This window comes from Botryllus schlosseri, chromosome 3 (genome assembly GCF_051294905.1).
Source record: "Botryllus schlosseri isolate E-star chromosome 3, Bs_hap1, whole genome shotgun sequence".
Classification (NCBI taxonomy): Eukaryota; Metazoa; Chordata; class Ascidiacea; order Stolidobranchia; family Styelidae; genus Botryllus; species Botryllus schlosseri.
Window position 1 is genome coordinate 30,533,217 of NC_137238.1, and position 24,886 is coordinate 30,558,102.

Below are 24,886 nucleotides of genomic sequence, written 5' to 3' on the forward strand. Positions count from 1 at the left end.
CACAAGTTCTAAAGTATGTGTTTTCTACATCTGCAAGTCATTAAATCTAACATAAATCACACTATGAAAATGGCATAGTCTACCCATTTGCCGATAAACATGACAGAAGGCTCTTGTTGTCCGTATGAAACCTAGCAGGGCTCATGTCTCCAAAGCATTCAAATCCTCTTTAAAGACTACCACACAGAAACCTTGAGGAATTTATGTAGTCAATTCACTTACCAACAAAATGGCGAAATTTGTCAAATGATTGCATTGACATGTGGCAGGTTCACTGGACAACAAAGAACAGCCTTCAGTAGACCAATTTCCAATGTTGAAATCCCAAAACACGCATTCGAAACTTGTGACCACTTTCTGTAACATAGCAAAAGATTTTGTCGACGCCAGATCGATTTGTATGACTTTCAAGATAAAGACGTACATCTGATAGTGTGACATGACTATTGCATATGGAAATACACAATATCGAAATTGTTCAAAAATATTATTAATATATTAGGCCCTTAGGCTACAACTCCGCATAATTACTTTCCATTGCGTATTCGGATGGAGCAAACATAACAGATATAAGACCGACACTTTCACGTAAAGCCAAATCTTAATTTTTAGCTGAATTTTAAACATTCACCACAAACATTCAATGTGGTGTGCGATTGATATGGATCTGAAGCATCAGATTCGCCGTAAGCCTTACGCACTGGAGTGACTTGGGTTGCATATAAAGCAAATGCAAATGGTTGTGTAAAACACTATTCAAAACATGTTTTAAACAGTGCTCTAAACAAAGGCCTTTTCAAGTTGTATAACTATGCCAAGCATAAGCCTTTTCAATTTGTTTTTCAAGTTGTATGATTGTGCCATATTTGCGTATATACTTTCAAAAAACATGTTGCATGAGCCTACGGACGAAGATTATCACCCGATATAACCGTCGTATACGATATAGGATGGTTGGAACCCTCGAAATAGTCGGTTCAACAGCTACAGTAATGTAGCACTTTCCAAGGCGTTGTATAACTGCTTCAAGCAGAAATAGGCAACGTCAAGAATTCACGGACATTGCTGTATATATTTCGGACACAAGCGCCGAGAAGAAACGTTTTAGTGCGACCACTTGTGATTGCTGAAGAAAAAGAATAGGCATTCAACATCAGCAAACAGTGCATTGATTTATTTCTTGCATTGTGAATTTTTACTGAACGCTTTTTGTAATGCTCGTTTTAAATTGTTGCGGTATCTTTTTTCCTGTGATACCATTCTTTCATTTTATCAATTTTTTGCACATGGACTGTTCCATTAGCTTCGAGTTGTCCTAACAGTTGCAGTGTCTTATATTCCTGTGACACTTTTTTTACGTAATTAATGCTTTTTTACTTTGACTGTTTGTCATTAGTTTGAGTGGTTTTATCAGTTGCTGTTTGGTAAACTCCTGTGACACATTTACTGTGATTACTTGTTGCATTATGATTATTCACTTCAGTCTTGACTGTGTTAACAAGGTAGTAGTTCTCGCCTTATTTCACATTTTGTGTTTCGTTAATAGTTGTAGTTTCGTTGATAATAACCAATATTGTATTTGTATTTTGCCAGTTTCGTTCCCCACTCACCCAATATACGCTGTGTGTGAGCTGATATGATGCTGTATGTCATGTTGTTAGCCGTGAGGTGTTGAACCAGGTATGGAGTGGAGATGATAAAGGGGGCGAATGACACTTCCATAGGGAGTGGCGTCATGTCCACAGTACGTCAGGCGCGTCCACAGGAAGTGGCGTCATGTCCATAGGGAGTGGCGTCATGTCCACAGTACGCCAGGCGCGTCCGTAGGGAACCACGTGACGTCCAGACTAGGTCAGACGCGTTCATGAAGAGTCACTTCATGTCCACAGCACGTCACGTAGATATAGACAATATAGAAGTCTCACTCTCAAAATAGCACCACGAACTTGAAATTTAAAAGCCAATTCACGTTCGTGATCAACCAACAAAATAGACGACCTAGATATAAGGGTCAGTAGAACTGATTTTGTTGCGTCGGATGTAAATAAATATTACATACAGAGAGAAGCCTTGACATTGAAAAATACCTTATTTTCGAAAATTTCTTGTCCCGTTGGCTCCAGAATATTGTTACTTCTGATAATCACTGGATCGTTTAAAGCAATGCCCTCCAACGAATGCGTGGAATTACCAATGCTACTGGATATTACCTGCAAGTGAAGAAAAACAGTACAAAATGACCGATCGCAGCTGTCAATTCTCTTCTAGTCATACTAAAAAACTATACATGGACATCGACACAAGACGCATGATAACTCATTTGATCACATTATGATAATACTACTGTTTTGCAAGACCATACTGACATATAATTGACCGAGCGCTTGATGAAAGTGTCAAATTTCATCCAAAAGTATACGTGAAGGTAAAGTTATTCGAAGAATCCATGTTTTCAGGATTTGGGGAGCCTAACAATTTCTCGAGGGACAAATCATAATTCCAGCGTCGCTAGGCCAACTTAATTTACGTGAAGACGCATGGTTGGACTGCTGCGCATATTCAATTGCTAAATACAATTATGATCAACGCGCAACATATATATCAGTTTACAGTGAAGACCTTGAAACTGCCGAGCTGTCGTGCGTTGATACCTGGAGACACTTCTTCCCAAATTCGTTTTTTCAAACCAACAAAACATTCGCTTCAGAAAATAATTAAAATCAGAAATCAGCGGATCCTAATCCTAAAATATTGAACAAAAATAGGGGTACCATATTTTAGAATCCATGAAAGGAGGACAATTTTGAAAAATCATAAAAGTTAGTTTACCGAAATTGAGAACAGCTGATTTTGGAATATTCACCGGAAATCTTGTTGTGTCGACTAAAAAATTAATAAAAAGGTCATCACTTTGACTCGGCTCCTCACTGACCCGCTCGAACGTCCGCATTACCTATTTCGCGCCATTTATGCATGCGGCCGTAGAAGAAACTTTGTGTGGCCGTCGACACATAGTTTAACTATAGTATGTGATGGCGGCCGTCAACATGCAAATTTATTTTGACTCCCGAATTTTTGAGTTAATTCTAATCAATCTAGAAATTTTCTTCGCGCTATGCGCGATTCAATGCCACTTCATTTTTCGAATTTACATGGTACCACCCTTCGCATCCAAGCCCCACAGTAACTATGCGAATAACTGAGAAAGTGACGTGCCCTATATAGAAATGCGTACTTAGAATCGTGAGCTCCTCACGAATGAAATTTGTTTTTAGTATACGTTTGAGCGATTCCAACACCTTTTCACCATAAGCCTGATGAAGGTCGAGAAATAACAGCATGCAACTAATGATATTAAAAAGAAAACAGTTGGCCCTTCCGAAGATACATTATCATTCATAACTTGCCCTAAATTTTCGAAAACACTCCCTCCATAAGCTCTACCGGTGAACCGGTGAATCTGACCACATGGGCTGAGATAGGATGAATATTTGATAATAATACGTGAAACTACTGATATTAATGGCGAAATTAATTCGTGAAGCTTAAAATTTTTTCGAGCTTAGCGCCCTCATCACGGAAGTCATTAGCTATTTATTCATGACATGACCAGTCACGGTTTAGATGTGTATAGTAAGCCGATATGAAGAAGTAGATTTGTCCGGAAGTCACCGGAAATAGACATGGACAGTTTAACATGAGTAATTGATGTCAAAGTAGTTCATTACTGCTAAGCCTCGGAATGCGGCCGTAGGCTGCGGCAGTAATCGAAATGCGGCCGTGAATAGCAAAAAAGTTGGCCAACCCTAGTTGCAAAAGCTGTAAAAGTGGCCGAATTATCTAAAAACAGAACATTTAGGCATAGGCATCCTCGGAGGATATTTTCAATTCCATGAAAAAGTAACACAAATCCTCCTATAGGAGGACGTATGGCAACCCTATCAGAAACAATACAACAAGGCCGAATTTATATACGTTGTGCAAGCAGATGTGAGCATGGATTTGGCCTTCGTAAAACTAGGCATGATGATTTCGATAGGATTTGGATCGGTCATGGTTGCACGAATATTCTCAATTTTCTTGAGACTTCCAAGCATATATCATAGGAATATAACGTTATGTGGTTCTGTCCTGAATGTGTTTTGTGGCATAAACACATACTCAGTGGTGGCCCTACGACCGGGGGGGGGCCCTGGGCGAGACTTACCGGGGGCCCCCCAATAAGTATCTATCCGTAACTTCTGGGGGGCTCCGCCCACCAGACCCCCCTTCCGCATCGGTTATTATTATCTATCTTTCACCCCCACAATGGTTTGCCCAGGTGCTGGATTCGCCCATGTCTATTTTGCATGTGTACAAGGATAGACTACATCAAAACTAAATAATTCTACCGCATGCAGAGACGTGATAATTATCTGGATACGGGACTTTTCTAACAAATGCAGTGATTTGATGATGATTGACACATCTGTACGGAATCATATTCTTGCTTGGTGCACGGATTTCCATTGTTTATTCGTCATTCTCCTTGAAAAAACTCGCAAAATCCAAATAGGGGGGCCCCTTCGACCAGGGGGGGCCGGGCGACCGCCCACCTCGCCCACCCCAAAAGCCACCACTGCACATACTCAAGATATATATACACGGTGCATATATGGCGCTGGACAATACAGAAATAATATTGTAAAGCTTGTTAAGTCTTGCGCCACCCTCCGCGCTATCCCGAAAATTATAAGTTTCATGCGGGGAAGGTACAGATACAAGCTTTACTGATCAGACAGTTGGTCTGACCCAGGCGGGGATTGAACCCACTAACTAGCAAACAAGAAGCCGCACACTCCACTGTTAAGCTGTCAGCGATGAACGGGTTTGAAGACGACACGGACTGCGGGAAAGGCTTTGGATTAAAATACCAAATGCTCTTATCATCTCTTCCACGTGATAGGGTAACATCGCTAGTATTCAAATTACAAAAGCACAAAACCATTCAGGAATCACAAGCTCAAACTCACCCAGCCAGTTGTGATTTCAGAAGGGAAAAGGACACTCGATCTGTAACCGACAGATACCACTCGTAACGAAGATAGTAACGATCGCGCCTGAGTAAGCGCTATAGCAGGTATCGTTATCGTCATCGGATACGAGGTGACATTGGACGTTTTATCCTCGTAAAACGTGGCATTGAATACGTACGGAGTGTCGACCGTGTCGATATCGCTGACCTTCACAAAAATGAGAGTAGTATACTTGTTTCGCATAATATAGATTTGGCGTGGTAAATAGAATTTACATCGAGGTTAAAATAGCATTTCTTTAGGGCAGCATTATCCATAATTTAAATCCAAGACTACCGACACCGGAACTTGTATTTTTCTCGGGCAATTGGAGTTATAACTTGGTTTCGCGCAGCATTTGATCCATTAGTCCAGTGCACCGACACCGTAGTATCGTGAGAGGATGCTAGGGGTCAGGGATTGGATGACTCGGGACGCCTTTTTCGTATGACTTGACTTGACCCGAGTCACTTTGCAAAAATGACTTTACTTGACTCGGCGATTCAGAAATGCGGATTGATTCGTGACTCGGAGCAAAATTTGCGAGTCAATTTCAAGTCATCAAGTAATCGCTGTCGATAAAAATCGCCGTATACTTTACAAATGTATGGATTGTTCTCGATACGCTGGTGTGGCTTGTGAGAGCAACAAATCTCATTCATTCAATGATTTTGCGTTTAACTGAACCTCCATTGTTCTATCACAATTACATTGATCGCTTAGAGCAGGGGTTCTCAACCCGCGGCCCGCGGGCCGCATACGGCCCGCAGACGATTACTTTGCGGCCCGCGACTTATTTCATTATGAACGCAATTGCTGCTGGCACAGTATTGTTATGGAAGACCGATGTGTCATAGCCTATTTATCGAAGAGAGAAATAGAGAGAGATATGGCATTCTTTTTCGCCTGCACCATCGAGATGCTTTGACGACGGAGATGCGATACGGCCTTTATAGTAAGGTCATCTAGTCTGCACCCCCGGTTTTTTTCTCCTCCATGCTATCAGTGATTGCTGAGCGCCTAGCAGGATAGCCGCGGATACCAGTTTTCGAGTCTTTGGTTGTAACGAAGCGTAGAAGCTTAAAATGATACCACGATAGTTTCTTTTGGAGTTATACATATCGCCTGATCTTAGGTAAAGCGTTGCTAGCTAGGTGTCAAGCCCAGCAATCCATGTGTCGAGGCATTGTTAAAATTGCCGACGACGTTACAGACGCATTGTTCAAAATTCCTTAGAATATCGCTAAACCCAAGAATCTGCTAGAGAAGGTGTGACTTCAATAAAACTTCAACGTACTGTGCGAATATTCGCTGTTTCTATAACTTAGCAGCAAGGCCAACAGGCCCAACTCAATATCACCTGACAAATGTCGAAGCTACAGTTGTCTGATTCAACCGTCTCCAGAAGAGTAACAGCAGTCTCAGTCGATTTTTTATCGCATGTTCTGAAACACGTTGCCACGTATAGACTACTTCAGCCTCTAGTGTTGGACGAATCCACCGACTTCACACACGCTGCATAGCTAATTATCCAGCTGCGTTTTATCAGATTGGTCATGGACATATTTCCAGAGGAAATGCTGTTGGGACAAACGTGCGAAGGGAATCAGTGAAAAACATAAATAACTTGACAAAGCTGACTTGTGTAACTATTGGTGTAGGGCTCAAGCCATGGAAGGAAATGAGATGGGTTGGGTTGATTGGTTTGCTCAGAAATGACCCCGCACACCAGATTTCTTCTCGTATCACTGAGAGCTCAAAGTGATAATGGCCTCTGACACGAATAAGTTCCCCTAATTTTATACTTGCTCGCTCAGGCATTGAAACAGAGAGTTTGATTCTCTGATGCACACTCCATGAAGGGATTTACTTGCGCCGCTGAAAGATAGATTTTCTCACAAAAAAAAACAGCAACTGCAAACTTACGAACGCTGTCCATTAATGCTTCATAATGCATAAAAATGTACTAAATTTCCGTAGAAGACTGGTAAATAGACTACAGTATAGCCTAAAGTTAATAGTAGCCCACAAATACATGGTGATAATGTTATGCGGCCCGCGGCGTCTTTTGCTGTTAAAATGCGGCCCGTTATACGAGGGAAGTTGAGAACCCCTGGCTTAGAGTGTACGTTCTCGCAGTAGTAAAGTAATATAATAACAAGAAATCTATCTCTGTCGCATGGATTGGTTATTGGTGCTAGGTGATCACCTTTACCAAATCTCTTGTATGATCTCTAAATCGAATTCGAATATAATGTACAAATTTATATTATTAGTCAAGCATTGGCGCACGCTTAAATTGAATCCCATGGAAAGGAAAGGAAAGGATGCAGTTTATTTTTGTCCTTGATGTTTTTGCGGCATATACACCGACTCATGATACACATACACACGATCTGTGCATATGCATATCATGAGTGCATGATGTGCAATTTTGTGCATATGCCGCCGGACAAGGAAGTGCAGATATAGCCTTTACGGCTTTCTAAGTCATGCACCACCGCTCCATGCTATCCCAGTAATGCATGAGCGCCAAGCAGGGAAGTCATGGATACCAGTGTTACTAATCAGTAGGGATGGCGTGAACCTCTGAAAGGTTCCGGTTCGTGTGAACGCGAACCTTTTTGAAAGGTTCTGTGTGGACGCGAACGTGAACCTCATGACGTCATATTGCTAATTCCAACCCTACATTTATGTGAAGTGATAGCCTACTATATTAATGTACGTACACTGTACAGTGTACAGTAGGCCTATACCCCACCCGATACCTAGCGACGACTCGGGCCGTATAATGCCACATTGCTGAAGTACATATTAACGTTTTAAACGTCGCCAAATGTATCAACTGAGGCAATCAGATGGTGATATATTAATCCATCAAAATCAATATCTTCCGTAGCCTTGCCCACAGTTTCGACCAGCACTTGCAAGTTGCAAGGGAATATAGGCCAGGTTGATATTGAGCAAAGTGTAAAACGGGTTTCTATACTTGTTACCGATATTACCTCATCAACAAATTGCACAGCAGTACCCAACTGCTCAATCGTACGGATTTGGTTTTTATGATACAATATACATATGAAATCAAGATTGACCTCGTAGGTCTGCTAGATTTTGTACATCAGACATTAATACCAAATTCATTGATTTGTTGAAGAAACATCATTCGTTGACTACCTATCATGTAGTGTATTTCGCTCTCGATGTTGTGTGATTGCGGGTCAAGCTCACAGCAGAGAGTCACTAAAGCAAACTTTTGTAATGAAGCGAGCAAAATTATTGAGATAATCCATGGCCATGCTCGTTTAGTATTGATTTTTTATGTTGCCAGCGCCATGAATATAGTGACACGCAGTTGAATTGCAATTAATCCCAACCAAAGATGCTATATTGAAGTGATAATTGTAATATATGGAAAAGGTTTACAGTGCAGAACCTACCAAGGTTCGTTCGTAAATGTGAACCTCCAAATTTCTGAAGTTCACACACAGAACGTGAACGTGAACCTCACGTTCACACCATAGGTCTTTGGTCTGACCCGGCCGGGGATCGAAACCACGACCTACCGATCAAGAAGCTGGACGCTTCACCATTACGCTAACTTGTCGGTAATTTATGGATATGTAACAGTTGGGTAATGTATCATGTCCATTCGTTTCCCCTATCTAAGGTATCGTATTCTATTCTCTATTTTGGCGGATAATTAAAGACTGAGGGAATACAACAGTTACGTAATTTAACAGTACTAAGCATTCGTGAGCTATACGACGCCTTGTTATATTTATATTTAACTTTATATTCATCCCTAGATTTGAAATAGATGGCGACTTAATCTGAATTTCTAACAGCTAGCAAAATGCAATGACTTAATCATGCCCTTGCTTCGAAAAGACAACTTAACTTGAATTGTGACTTGACTTGGCTTGACTCGACTTGACTCGAGTCACCTTCAAAAATCGATTGACTTGACTTGATTCAAGTCAAAATGTGCAATGACTCGAGAGGACTTTTAACTCGAAGGTGGTGACTTGATACTAACACTGCTAGGTGTATACAATCATTCAATTACAGGTAGCGATTTGCAAGACTTTTCGAAACCACATCGAGTATATTTAGAACATGAAGCGTGTGGAACGTACTCGAGTGAGCAGTTTAAATAAAGTGGAATTGACTGGGGTTTCGTACATATTTGGCAGGTAATCGGAGGTGGATTATTTCTAAATTACTTTATGCGTCTTCGCAGCCAATGCAAGACACTATAAATATGGGCAATTTCGGACAATAAATCAAGTTTCGGTGATGGGAGCGATTTCGTATCCTAGAACTAAGTTCCAATGCACTAAATTCAAAGCAGAAAAAGTAAATAGAATGGCCACAAAAACTGTTAGGCACAAAAGGAAGTACTATAAAGACATACCTAACTTGAGTAAGGAGTGCAAATAAACAAAGCTTTCTGAGTAATTCAACAAAGGTGAAGCATTTCGTAATTGAAAATGTCTGGGTTGAAAATCGGGTTTCAGAATTGTCAAAAATATTTGCCACTTTAAGTAAAAATACATGGCCAGCAAGGTCAAACTCGACACGACATTGTGTATGGTATGAACAGATTAAAATTCATTACACATGACCGGAATTATTGACATTGTGATTTCCTAACTATTATCTTAGTACCGATATGGGTAGGGCCAAAAGCAGGCTGTCTTCAAAGTACCGATTGGATGCAGAACATGAAATCAGGTAAGGAAACCAATATAATACAGATATGGAAAAATTTGAAAGAAGCTTAAACTGCAAGTGCGAAATCACTAACACATAGCATTGGCCCAACCTCCACATTAATATGAGGCGTAAACACCGACACGCTTGAAATATTTCCTGAATCGAGGTGTCTCGAAATCCTCTCAAACGAACGCACCAAGTTCTGACGTTCGGCATGACGTTCAACAGCTGGTAGTAAGCAATTGATTAGGAGTAACTAAAACAGCAGCGTGTGATACAACTTACCTGTCACCTTAGTTACATTGTAATACTCGGATATGTGACTGAATATTGACGTCGCCTCCATGATTTCTTTTTGAGAATACTGGAAATACACGAGATGTAGGCGAGTTCGAAGGGGCCCAAAATTATCTCGGGAGGTAAAATAAATTATAAAAAACTTATGCAATTTTTTCAAGATTTTTTCGGGTTACGCGCGATTCAATGTTGCCAAATATCTCGATTATTGCGTACCTTTTCCCCAAGAAAAACTACGCTGCATTTATAGAAATGGGCATTTCGGCGTCGGACATTACCGCGACACGACGCACCAATACATATGAAGTTTTAGGCCACGTAACATGCGACTGCGAGAAGTGTGCCAGAACGATCGACGGAGAGAAAACTTCGGCCGAAAAGGACTTCCCCTATGCTGACCTAAACTTCGGTATATATACAATATGCATATGTGTCCAATTGTCCATAGGCGCCTAAATGGCTGGTGCCGAATGTTCCTGTCCTGGCAATCCGAGTCCCATAAGACAGATACCCACCCGTCGAGAATAATTACATGCAAGTGAAGAAATAGCATTTTGAAATCGTGTGCGTTTTTAGGTGTGGTTCTTTTAGGCGATTTCAAAATCGTTTGACATAGCAGACAGGAGGTCACGAAATAACATCATGTAACGAAATCATTATAGCCTCCGGTCCGCCCGAATATGCTTCATTATCATATAAGGGCCCTACATTTTCCAAGACACCTCACTCAGCTCTGCCTGTAAATCTGATTACGTCAGCAGAGACAGGATAAAAATGGATAGCAATATGTAGGCTATGCAGTTCCTGATCATATTGACCGATTTAATCATGAACAATAGAAATCTTTGGTGCTTCGCGCGTTTAGGCGATAGAAGCTGTCTGACTAAACAGTACCACAAATTCCGCTGATAAGTTGTGGTAAAAACGTACAGCCTGGCGGTCTGGGGGGGGGGCTATGCCCCCCAGTAGTTTGGTTTATCACCTTATGAGTGGTACGACACCAACGTTTTGCAGGGCTGAAGAAATGCTGTTTCGGTTTTGGTTGCTCATCATTTCATTATCAAATACAATGAAGGTTAGGGAAGTTCTTTGAAAAACGGGAACATTTAAATCTTGATGATGCATGGGATGAACGGAGCTTTTAAAATCTGTTAGCACACAGGGAGGCTTGACTTTAAAGACAGCGTCATTTCGTAAAAAGTCATGAAGTGGCACTCGAACACTTTAATCTAAATGTGATACTGGATTCTAAGCGGTATCATTCAGGTATTCAAAATGCTCAGGAAAAACGGTTCGTTGATCACAATTTTCCGACAACGGTCGATCCGAGTATATTTTGATATCAAACATTTGTTCCACAACAACGAAGAGCCGACAACAATGCTCGTCATATCTCACGAACCTGTCTGTTGAGATGGGATATGTTGTTGAGATACTCCACCACTTGTTCGACTTGGTCTTCATTCAAAGCTGATACGTTTGCCGTAGCGAAATCGAGATCTTCCAACGTAGTGTTTCCCCATGGCTAGGAAAACAAATTCAAGATAATTTTCACTTGACTGAACATCTCAAGGTTAAGACGTTTAGCTACATACGTCCTGCAGTAGATTATAGATTCAGATCAAGAACAGCTGTGATTGGTATAAGTGATGATATGCATACATACGAATTTGAAATCGACCACCCTCAGATGGGGATATATGCATGAATAAGAATACAGACACAGAACCTGGATATTTCGAATTTTTGTGTGACTTTAAAAACTGGCTGACAGTAAAGAATTAATAGAGATCTGGGCATGATACAATCCGAGTAACAGATTTTTATATAAATTTGAAAATCAAGTACTCAACTAGGTTCGGCTTTAAAAACCAACATCGCTAGTAAAGGTAAGACAAAAATACTCACATCAGATATCACAGAAGCGATAGATCTACAATTCGACACTTTCAGCAATGTCACGTCGTAAGAGTCTTCGGTTAAACACAGAATAGAGGCAAGCACTGAGCTTTCATCGTCTATATTAAAAATAAAACATTGGGTGATAAATGCAGTTCTAAACTACCATACATAACGGAAAAAATCCCATCAAATTCGCGCAAATTTTTCAAGGGGGTGTAGTGGCAGACGTACAGTAGGGCTGTTCAAAAATTATTTTTTTTCGGATTCCAGCCAGGTTACCCTAAAAACGCTGCACACCAAATTTGGTTCAATTGTAACAAGCATACGACTCCGCAAATCCAATTACCATTTTTTATTTATTAGGGAAAAAATCATATTTTCGTAGGAACAGCTCGATAAGCGCGATGCATGAGGATAGTAGTAAATATCATCATTACAGACTCACACTACGACTCGCCTAGGCCAATGTGGGTGTCTGATTTCAAAGACTACTCCAAGTCGTTTCGACACCTTCCTATCTTTTTATTGTATCGCATTTTTGTGGTGAATTGAACTGATAAAAATTGCTAATAAACCGAACAGATTCAATTTGCAAGTTACTGTAGCGCAAATTTTTACCGCTTTAGCAGTTAATAATTATGAGTCGCAAATCCAAGGTCGATGTGTTGGGTATTATAGCCTACAAGCGAGACACGCAGAAAATATGGCTTGATCATGAGAATGTGCAGGCCTGGTTTGAATTCATGATAAGCCTTGTTCGACTGGTCTCTATGGAAAGATGGTCGAAGACCGTTGGAATGAGCTAGTATAGGCGTGTGCAACGATCAAGTTCAAGCCTATGAGACACATTCATTTCGCGACCAACCCCTTCGGGGAACATGAAGAGGTCAGGTTTCGGCTAACATACCGCTGATAAGAGGCGGTGCCAAAAACATCAGCGGCGATAAAACCTTGGCCAAAACGACCGTCGCTGGTTGGCCAAAACTTTAGACATGGATATGCTCCTTTTTCGAAATTGTATGCTGTTGGCACCGAATAGTCCCGTTCTTGAAATCTGAGTAGACAGTGGTATAAATGCAAGCGCAGAGGAATTTAATTCACCCTCATTAGAAATCGTGTGCGTGAGACATGTTTAGTGGAGCTGCTTGGGCACAATTGTGATGTGCGCGCTCTGTATGTAATACATGTCCGTAAAATCGTAGCATACTACTGTCATATAGAAAATGCATTCTTTTTTATGTGTGAAGCTCAGGTCGTGAGATGCCGCAAAATTCAGCTTTTGGTCGTGGGTAATATTATAATTATTATTGGTACAACACAGTGCACCACGGCACGAATTTTTGATAATGTCCATAGCGTTTTTGCTTTTTCGTGATCTTGATATCTAGATTTTGGTCGTTGTCTGAAGAGTTGCTTCAAGTTTATTGAGGTGTTATGAACTTTCAAGTAAGATTGAGCTAAAAAGCCGATCCCACGGTATGTTGACTTTCTTCGCTCTTTTCATTTACTCGAGAGACAGAAAATGGCAAATCGAAAGAAAAAACAGAACACAAGTTGGATAAACGTATCATAAGGTAGCGACCTCTAACGTGCCTACTCTCCTTGATTGTTTTGGAGCCTATTTTCTAAGCCATCAGGCAAAAGCCTAAATACATTCGGACGAACTGTAGCCTCCGGGACCTTTGTTTCTTCTCTCACAAACGAATTCTGCCAGCAAGCATTTTCAATCGCGAAAAATACGCTGTATTTTGAATAGGAATGCTGAACATCTCTTAAGACCTGAACATACAAGCACCAGTAGACGTTCTAGTACAAACCCCAACAACTTGTTTGGCCGAGAAGGGTTTTGGTGCATTATAGTTGAAATCAAAACGAGGGAAAAGCGTTGTCTTTTTAATGAGACGCTTGACGGCCAAAGCCAGGGGTTCTCAACCTTCTTCGGCCGTGGCCCATTTTCCGGTTTGAAAATGCTCTGTGTCCGACCTCTTATCTTAGAGCCATATTCCTGTTCAATGCGTGGTGCTCCACGGCACCGATATGCCTATTTCTGTGAAATATTCGCATTTTCTGTTACTGATTATTAGGGCAAGTTTTTGCAACTTTTGCAACTTTTTTACAGCTTCCGATAGCTTCGTAGATACTCAGAATCTATGTACTATGATGTTTTAAGGCAGTGGTTCCAAACCTTTTTCATCTCGTGCCTCCCTTGACCGAAATTTGAGCCAAAATTCCCCCCTTAGGATAAATCTACCCGATGAATAAACAAGGTCATTTCTACTGCGCAAACACCTGTTGACTGAAGAATAAGACGGGCAGTAGCTAGTGTTTGTTTCTAGCAAGGCTGTAACAACACTTTGTAGACCTCCAAAAACAATGGTCTTGGTTCCAATCAAAATAAATTCTGGAAGGCTTGACTCAACAGACCCCAACACTTCTATTTGTGTTTCCGGCTTACCATGCACCAATCGCTAATGTAACTGCTGTGAAAAATCAGCATGCATAAAATTACTGGTCTCGCGATTTTTTTTCTCAAGTTTGCGTATGCATTTGTCCAATAATATTGGTACTTTCATACATAGCAGGGTTGACCAGACTCGAGTCACCATTTTCTGATGACTCGACTTGACTCGAGTCATTTTCTCAAAATACGGAAACGACTCGACTCGAGACAATATGTGTATTGATTTTATTGGACTCGAGTCATGCCATATGACTCGAGACTATAAGACGGCCAAGACCGACATTTCATTGTAATTTCGAAGAACAGTAAAGTGACCACCCTATTGGAATTTCGTCTATTGGTCCTGGTACTTGAAAATGCGACAAGAGACTGGTCAAAGCGAGGAAAATTAGTATATTATAAATCCAAATCATACAATATCACCAAACGGAGTTATAAAAAGTGGGTTTAACAAGACTTCAACTGGATACTGAGCAGTCAACTCAATGACTTGGACTCGTACTCGAGTCATAATACCATGACTCGGACTCGACCCTCTGCTCGGTGACTTGGACTTGGATTTGACTCAATGGTGAATTGAAAATGACTCGACTTGACTCGAGTCAAAACTATGCAAGGGATATTGACTTGTGGCTCGAAGCCTCGTGACTTAGTTACAGCCCTGATGTATGACATACACGTGATTAGATTTCCTGCTGGAGCTCATTGAAATTTAGGACACCCATTACGTTTCGGCAACATGGCACCAAGTTTAACGTCTTTTTTCGATCGGGTAGCTGTTCACTAAAAATAAAACAAGGCTAGCGATATCTTTGACTTGAATCGATGACGTTGGAATATTTTTGTCACTCTCTGAAAATGTTGAGTTGACAATATAAGATGAATACTTTCACTAGAGGCATTGTTGTGATAGATTCGGCACGACATTTGCTCGCTTATGATATATTTGATTCAGAGGCTGTCGCTGACCTACAAAATTGTCTTGCGAACTGCAGCACGTTTGAAAAAGAGATTTCAAATAGCATTTGAACATACTTTCTACAACAACAAAAAACAGCCATAAGAAGCATACGTTCGGATACAACTGGTTGACTACATGTACAATTTGGGAAATACGTTACAATTCTAAAGTTGAATTTCTCTCTAAAAATTGCAATATTCCCACCAAGGGGGAATTCCTCCCCGGTTGGGAACCACTTGGATATACCATTATGTCATAGAATCAGTCTGCTTCTGCGCTGGGAATCGTTCTCTCAAAGTTCAACTATACCCAAATGTAGTACAGGTCCATTTTGGTATGATTAGCATGGACTTGAAGTATAACAATCTTGAATAGATATATTCAATGGAATATTACTTACCAGCATTTCACACCTATTGCTCTCATATGAACACGATACCACATATGTCAAAATACAAGGAACTAAGTATTTATGTCAAACGCACAAACGTAGAGTGTCTGTGTGGCAGTGTTGGGATCAAATCACTATACCTTCGAGTCACGAGTCATCTCGAGTCATTGCACAATTTGACTCGAGTCAAGTCAAGTCACTCGTTTTTTGAAGGTGACTCGAGTCGAGTAAAGTAAAGTCAAGTCACAGTTCAATTCAAATCGAATTTCCAAAGTATCAGTCAGATTCAAAGTATCAGACGATTCAAAGTCATTACATTTTGCTAGATGTGTGAAAGACCGATTAATCGGCCATTTATCTTGAATAACGAATATAAAGTTAAATACATACAGGAAGGCGTTGTATCGCTCACGCGCACGTAGAACTGCTAACGAAATACTTGAGTAACTGCATGTATAGCTACATGTTAAAGTCTATAATCATCGGCCAAGAGGATCGAATACGAAGCCTCGAGAAGTTGAAACAAGTTGATATGGTGCAATACACTAGCCATCTACACATCCGTGCGAATATGAACAAGAGGGTTGGTAAAGGTAATCACTGCGCAATGTAAGCACTGGGCCGTCTAAGAAACAGCGATACGTTGCTATTAGATTAATCTACTACTACTACGACGACGACGACAATGTAAGCTGTGATCAATTCGTTTGGGGTCAATTTATTTGTGATGAGACAATAGAGGATCAGTGAATCGTACAATCAGTGAATGAGAGGTACTCTCACAACTCACAAGTGACACAGGAGTACCGCGAACAATAGGCAAAATCGGCGATTTGATCAACACCGTCTTCGTGATGACTTGAAATTGACTCGTAAATTTTGCTCTAAGTCACGAGTCAATTCGCATTTTTGAAGTGCCGAGTCAAGTCAAGTCAAGTCATTTTAGCAAAGTGACTCGAGTCAAGTCAAGTCACACGAAAAAGTTGACTCGAATCTGACTCGAGTCAAGTCATATATTAAAGGTTTAAAGTAATCAAATAGGGTTTGCCCAGGGCTTTTTGGTCAGTGATATTATCAATTGCTTCAAATCAGCAAATATCAAGCACATACACATCAGATATTTGAAATCGCAACCTACATATACACGTAAAGTATACTTATACATACACAGTCACAGAATACACATACATACTTGAGCATTTTTCTTCTGAATACGTGGTGAGTCCTGGTTGTGTGGGCAGAAACGTATATCCCGAAATTGACTGTTTCACACTGCAGCTAGCTTCAAAGGACAAAATATCACAATGATAAAATACTATATTTTCCGCACAAACGCACATTCTCAAAAGTTCACCCCCTCAAGATTACCCATTAATTAAACGTCTGCCACAAAAGCAAACAACTAGACACCACGCTTCCAAGCAGTAATATAGATCCAATCAAAGCCAAGTAAGACATCGGGATCAACTAATCAGATTAGGTTAATTAAGTCATGTAGTCAATTAGATTCAGTTTTCGATTTGCAATCAATGACTAATAAGCCTTTTATTTATAGTAAAGATTTGTACTCGGCAATAATGGATTTGAAATAACGAAACTAGCTCAAGGCGGAAAAATAGAAATTGCTTATTCAATCATACAGCTTTCAGGAGACTTGGATTTCAGGTCAATGCATACATCTTCACGCGACAACGATTATGTAGCTCGTACAGTAAGAATTCGGAAACGGCATATCATATGAATATCAGCATTGGAAATACGTTGAAATAATTTCAGGTAAATCCTTGATTGTAGTCAACCGAATTACCGATGCTGAACTCAAACCTAGTTCAGATCAAAGATTGGAAATAACTGCAACATTAGGATGACTGTAAAAGTAAATATATAGATTACGCGAAAACAGTTTACGCAGAGCACGACAAGAACACAAAAGAGTAGACATACTCGGTACCAAAGTTTCTTTCGTTGAAGCTGATACCATAATTTGACTGGTATGAGGTGCCGTAATTGCTGTGGAGAGCATGTCACTGACTGATGAAATAGATTCAGACGTTGTGGTTTGTTCCGTACTTGTAGTAGCGAATCGAAGAGTACTTGATTCAACCAATCTAGTTACAGTCGTGGTGCTACCGGCAGATGACACAGCAATAGTTGAGGGTATCGCAGAGGTAGGTGATATTGTAGCAGGTTGAAAAAAATATGCGGTAGTGTCGAGGGCAGGCCTGGATGTTGTAACAGCAACGGTGGAGTCTGAAAGTGTGGTTGTTTCGGCGTCCATCGGTACGGTGAATGTTAGTGTGCTTGGTAATGCAGTAGATGTGGTCTGTGCAGTAGTGGGGGCGATTGTAGTTTTCGAAATGACACTGCTTTGTTTAGTAGTTGTACCAGCAGATGATTCTGTTGATAAGTTACTACTTGTTGCAGAAACTGCTGTGTCGGTAGCCGTTGTAGTTGACTCTGATGTCGTTTCAGCCAGCGCTGTAGCATTGAAATATGAAATAATCAATATTATAATCAGATGGTGGTCAATTTCAAATGCATTGAATGACAAAGAGGTGACAGAGTAGCACCCCCAAAATAGGCTAAAACTACAATGCCTATTTAGTCTTTACAAATTATTTCATGTCAAAAAGAGACGTTTAGGAGTACTGAAACGTTTGTACAATATTTTATTTCCTAAAGCTTTTCATGCTAACAATGATCAGGGGTTACCGTTAACTATCATGACTAACATTAAAAGAAAAACTGTGCTCATGCAGTACCAATCAGTATCGATGTTGATGACGTCAGACAGAGTAGAATTTTAAATTCGCGAATACGAGAGAGATGTAAGGCAGACACAAACATTTCCCTAAAAGTTAAAGTGTGATTTTGAAACGATAGTGCGATTTTCCTATTTAGGTTTATTTACTTGATTAGGTGAAAATTTTCAATATAACGGCCCTGCCTTCCGTTACAACATCATCACCAGAGTAATAAGATCCTGCAATGCAGAATCATCGTTTAGAAAACAAAGCAATGCCGAGACCAGCAACTACTACCATTGCAAAAACAAATCGTAAAAACGTAACATCATTAGATAATTGGCTAAACTCGACAGCAATCCTTTAATTACCTGGATTCTCACATCTAGACCCGGAAAATCCAGCCGTACAATTACACGTTGGACGACTGCTAGCTGTCCCACGCAAGCAAGTGCCATTGTTTTGACAGTATGGCTCATCGAAAAGTAGGCAAACATCCCGGCAACTGGAGAAAAAACATGAGATTCAGCGTCATTGAGAAAAATAAATATATTAAACATTTCGATTCATTCTTCACCTTGACCCTGGTAGCGAAGGATCTTCATCGCTATATCCAATTTGGCACTGGCAAGTATAGCCTGGGTCACCGTTGGTACAGATAGCGAATTCATGGCAGAAATGGTCAGTTGCGTTGCATTCGTCGATATCTATAAAAGAGAACGGTCCAGGACATAGAACTGAATGGAATAAAAAATATATTTGTTTCTATCATAGGCAGAGACTTTATGTGCATATATAATAAATGTAAGGAAATAGATAATGTAAGACATCAGCAGAACTTCAGCCACGACTATCACAGCTTGTATGTCCGTATATTTAAGATTAGTATCTTATAAAATGAAGAACATCAAGAGACTAAACCAGTGGTTCTTAACCTTGCCTCCAGCGCCCCCCCCCCCAAGGGGCGCTGGCGATTTTGAATTGGGCGGAAACGCGCAGGGGGCGATATGGGGGACGCTGGGCTCAGGGGGCGGTATGGGGTGCGCTGGAGAAAAATGGCTTCGCAGTAGATGATGTGGTGATAGGACATATCCTTAATGAGTATTCGGAGCAAATTAACACCGAAAACTTCGTTATATATAGCCTTCAAAATACATATAGGTTTAATTGTTTATGGGCTCCTAAATGACTGGCACCGAATGTTCGTGTCTTGGCAATCTGAACCCCAGAAGACGAATTCCATCTGGCAGGGAAAAATTATACGTCAGTGAAGAAATACCAATTTGAAATCGTGTGCGTCTTTTAGGTTAGTACGATTGGGCGACAGGGATATTCCTGATGGGCGATATCCTTGTTGAGCGATTCTATATTTTTTGATATTGCAGAGAGGAGGCCACGAAATAACATCATGCAACGAAGTCATACCAACGGGTTCGCCCGCCCGATTATGTTTAATTATTAGTTACAGGCCCTACAGCTTCCAAGACACCTCACAATGTTCGCTTTAACTTTTGATGAGTCTGCACAACTCACTGCGCTGACCCTTGGACAACAGTTCGTAACGCATTAAAAAAGGTCATAACTTCAGATTTGTTGTGCGCAACGTAGATTTTCTGTGCGCAGAGACCGTGTCAGCACTGCGCACGTGCGCAGCTTAGAGGGAACATTGCACCTCACCCATCTCTACCGGTAAATCTGGTAACGTGAACAGAGAGGACAAGAAATTGATAGTAATATATATGCAATCCCCGATCTTACTGACCGATTTTAGCATGAATTATCGAAAGTTTTCGCGCTTCACACTGGCTCGCTAAACAGTACAGCTGATTCCGTGGCTAAAACGAACAACGTGATAGGGGGCGGTCGGTTTATTACCCTATGGGAGCCCAAGACCCGAGTTTTTTCGGGGGCCTGACGAAGTGACGTTTCGTTCCTGCCAACGGGTATACGCCCGAAGATGTATAATTATTATTGAGGGGTCCTACCTTTTCAATCACACATCACTCAGCTTTACCGGTAAATCTGTTTACGAGAGCAGAGAGAGGATAAAAATTGATCTCAATTTACATGCAATTCCCGATCATATTGACCAATTCAACCATCAATTAGTGAAATTTATCGCGCTTCGCGCGTCTAGGCGTGAATAGCGGCCTCAGTAAATGGACACCCAATGTAGATACCTAGTATCAGCAAATAGCGGACAGCCGAATGGGGGTCTGGGGGTGAAGTCCCCCTGAAGTTTTGATTATCACCCGATGGCGGTGCAGGACCAATGTTTTTTTGTTTGGGGCAGGGGGGGGGGCTGACGCTGTTACGGCCCTGGTAACGAATAATTGTACCTACGGGCAGGCCCGAATATGTTTAATTACGTGCCCTTTCTTTTCCTATACAACAGCTCACTCAGCGCTACTGGTAAATCTGATTACGTGGGCTGAGAGGATAAAAAGTTTATAGCGACTTATATATTTAATAAACATCTATTCATTCATGCATTACATAAAATTTTGGTACCTAGGGCGATCAGACCACACAAACTTTGCTGACCATCGAAATCACGCTATGGGGTTCGTGGGGGCGAAGCCCTCAGAAGTTTGGTTTATCATGCTATGGGTTCGCAAGGCAATCGTTTTTAGGGGGGTTGACGAAGTGCTGTTACGGCCCTCCCTCTTACTCATTGTCTTTATTACATTCCTTACAATATGAAGTTGGGGGGCGCTGGAGCACGATAATTTTTGAAAGGGGTCGCTGGAGGAAAAAAGGTTAAGAACCACTGGACTAAACAATAACTAAATGCCTCAAGACCATTAGGTGTATTCAAAAGTGCTTTATTATCATGCCATATGCATACTTCAGTAATCGCAGTTTCATATTGTAACTATACATAGAATGTACTGTACAATACATGTCAAACGCATGTTCAAGATAGTCATGAAGAGGACAAACGGTGCAGTACAATAAGTTTACAAAAACAATGATACTGAATGCAAAATTTCAACGTCCAAGATGGTAGTAAGTTACCTGCTGCATCAAATCCGCTGACCATGTATGTTGCGATTTCTGGCAACAAATCATCCTGAATAACTGAGTTGAATTTCGATGAAATTTGGTCCGCAGTTTCGGTGGTACTACGGGGAAACTGCATTATGCCGTCACCGATAACGCTACCACAAGTGAATGATAACCGGTCGATTTCAATGGTGGGAATTTGAAGGTAATGTCCTATTGATGATATCTGGGAATAAATACTATAAATCATCAACCGACAACTGGCGTATAACGATGCTGGTGTCTACCAAGCGAAAGTAGTACTTTGACTTGTACCAATTTTACAGACATATTTGGCGATCATGATCGGATAGTCTGGTACTTACGATAGTTCAGTGCAATACATTACATGAAGGTATCTTATGGTGTTTTCGACAAAATTCATTAAACTGCTAATATGCGACTTACGATTGTCCTGAATATTTGGGAAGCGTTTTCATATTCGTCACTCGAGACGTTTTTAATAGCATCCGTGCAAGGTTGGGTTCGCAGCGTCATCGAAAACAGCATTTGCGTGTAACCTAGAATTGTAAAAATACCTGTGAAACTCGCATTCCGACTGCATTGGATGTCCATTCTGCAATCTAGAAATGAACACACAGCAGAGTCCCACCTGGATTAGATTTATTTGAAGCTGACTCGGTAGTTGATCGTTGAACGGGGGTCACGACATCGTTTGTAATCATTGTTGTGGTAACAGCTGATGTTGATATATTTGGGATAGGCTGCAGTGACGTGACAGCGGCGGGAACTGAAGAAGACTGATCGGCTATATGCGAAGTATTGCTTCGGTCTGATGTCGTCGACGACACTGTTGAACTAAGGCTTGTCAATACGATACTCTCCGTCGTCTGTGCACTCTTCAGCGGAGTGGTTAAAAATATACTTGGTACCGACGTGTTGACACCGTTGGCGGGGGTTACTACAACATTTGGAGTTGTGTCTAGTTGTGCTGCAGTAATTACGGTTGCTGTAACAGGTGTAGAGGCGTCAAGTGTGCTAGACATTTCTCTTAGTGGCACAGTCGTTGTCTGTAACGCAGTGGCTGATTGAAGATTTCCCATTGATGTGCCGGCGTCGGTAGTTGTTGTATCATTTGTTGCTGATATTGATTTTGAGACAGAATGTATTACTGAACTTGCGGTTGTCACAGAGTCAGTGGTATGCTCGCTTTCAAATATTCCAACTTTGTCAGTAGTAAATCCAACATCGATACTGTCAGAGGTCGGATTCATCTGTGTGGCGTAATTCAGCATGTCAGTTGTGTCAAATTCAGACATGGTTGTTCCATCGACGAGGCTAACGGTACTCGTTTCAATGTCCATTGTTCTGTTCAAAACCTCAGTCGTATATATTTCAAATTCAGTAGTTATATTAAGATTGGACTTGATATCTGTAGTTATATCGATAACGGTTGTGGTGGAAAGGTCGTAGTGTGTAGTTGGCCAACCATACATATTGTCAACCGTACTCGAGCCAGAATACGTGGTAACATCGAGAATTGCATTGGTAGTTACATCAACTCGTGTGCTATTATCAATATCATTTACAGTACTTGAATCATAATCTTTGGAAGAATTAAAAACATCGGTAGCATATAGCTCTGTTGTTCCATATATGTCTTCGTTAGTGTCTGTAGTTATCTCGTTACCGTCGTTAGTGGTCATACCATACTGAACAGTACCGGATTCACTTTCAACCATAGTTGATTGGTATGTGGTGTGATCAAATGTGTCAGTTGTAGCCAAATCAACTTGTGTACTTTGATCAATACTCTTTGCAGTGCCTAAATCATGATACGTGGAGTAATTTATGACATCGGTAGTATCTAGCACCGTTTTATCATAAATGTCTTTTTCAATATCTGTATTTATCTCGTTACCATTACTAGTGACCAGATCATACTTTGTAGTACCGTATACAGATGAACTTTCAACCTTAGTGGAGTGGTATGTGGTGTCATCAAATATTTCAGTAGCAGCTAAATTCACTGGTGTGCTTTGATCAATAGTACTTACCATGCCTAAATCATAATCTGTGGAAGAGTTTATAACAGCGGTAGTATCTAGCACTGTTGTGCCGTGAATGTCATTGTCAATGTCTCTAGTTTTCTCGTTACCATTGCTGGTGACCAGATCATAATGTGTAGTACTGTATACAGATACACTTTCAACCCTGGTAGAGTGGTATGTGGTGTCATCAAACGTTTCAGTAGTAGCCAAATTGACAGGTGTGCTTTGATCAATACTATTTACAGTACCCGAATCAAAATCTGTGGTCGAATTTATAAAAGCGGTAGTATCAAGCACCTTTGTTTCATAAATATCATTTTCAGTGTCTGTAGTATTCGTATTCTTGTTAGTGGTCAGATCATACTGTGTGGTAGCATACGCACTTTCAACCGTAGTAGAGTGGTATGTGGTGATATCAAACATTTCAATCGTAGATACATGAATTTGCGGGCTTTGATACGTAGTGGAAGAATTTGCAACATCGGTGGTATCAAGGACAGTAGTTACATAAGTGCCATCATTAGTGTCTGCCGTTACATTGATACCATTAGTAGTGACTCGATCTAACCGTGCAGTTCCATATTCTTTTTTAACGGTACTCTGGTCGGGGTATGTGGTAACATCATGAGTATGAGTGGTAGCTAAATCAAATTGTGTACTTTGATCAATGTCTGTTACAGTACCTAAATCATTGTCGATGGAAAAATCCACAACACCGGTCCCGACTATTTGTGTAGTTCCATACATAATTTCGTTAGTATCGGTAGGTATAGCTATGCCTTTAGCTGTGGTGAGATCATATTGTGTAGTTTCATATACATTTTCAAGTGTTCTGGCGTCTCGGTGTGTAGTAGCATCTAAAATTGCAGTGGTGACTATTTCAAATAGGGTACTCTGATCAATACGTTTTATGGTATCAGTTTCATAGTCTTTCATAATACCGGTAGAACCTAGTTGTGTGGTGTCACTGGTAACAGCATCAGTCCTCGACACCGTTGTTTCATCAAATTCTTGGAATGTTGTAGCTTGGTATGACGACACTGTACCATCAACTTGGTCTGTTGTTTGTGGAGTCCCAAATATATCCATGTCGGTTGTGGTTGCGAGGTAAATTTCGGCAGTAAAGTCGCTGCCATTATTGGCATCCGAAACAGGACTTTGAGTGGTAATCGCAAGAGATCCAGAACTTGAGTCAGATGACGTCACGTCAGCAGTGTTAAATGCATTTGTCGATTTAATGCCTGTAACAAATGCTGGATTTGGAAACTTTGCTCAGTCTTATATACAGAATTTTGAATGG

The 24,886-nt window shown here is 40.8% G+C and overlaps 2 protein-coding genes across 2 annotated transcripts in view; both read right to left on the reverse strand.

The window, feature by feature from the left end:
* The window catches only part of LOC145435014 (uncharacterized), a 281,315-nt gene that overhangs the window by 239,625 nt on the left and 16,804 nt on the right, over window positions 1-24,886 (reverse strand). Inside the window, exons 6-12 of the mRNA XM_080312272.1 lie at window positions 22,188-24,827; window positions 21,983-22,095; window positions 21,548-21,761; window positions 19,107-19,236; window positions 18,901-19,034; window positions 17,730-18,263; window positions 16,978-17,067 (exon numbers count right to left, since the gene is read on the reverse strand). Of these exons, the coding sequence (XP_080168398.1) occupies window positions 16,978-17,067; window positions 17,730-18,263; window positions 18,901-19,034; window positions 19,107-19,236; window positions 21,548-21,761; window positions 21,983-22,095; window positions 22,188-24,827 (3,855 nt within the window). The remainder of the gene's footprint in view (window positions 1-16,977; window positions 17,068-17,729; window positions 18,264-18,900; window positions 19,035-19,106; window positions 19,237-21,547; window positions 21,762-21,982; window positions 22,096-22,187; window positions 24,828-24,886) is intronic.
* Window positions 1-24,886, reverse strand: part of LOC145435015 (uncharacterized) — a 91,651-nt gene that overhangs the window by 4,092 nt on the left and 62,673 nt on the right. The gene's annotated exons all lie outside the window — the stretch shown is intronic.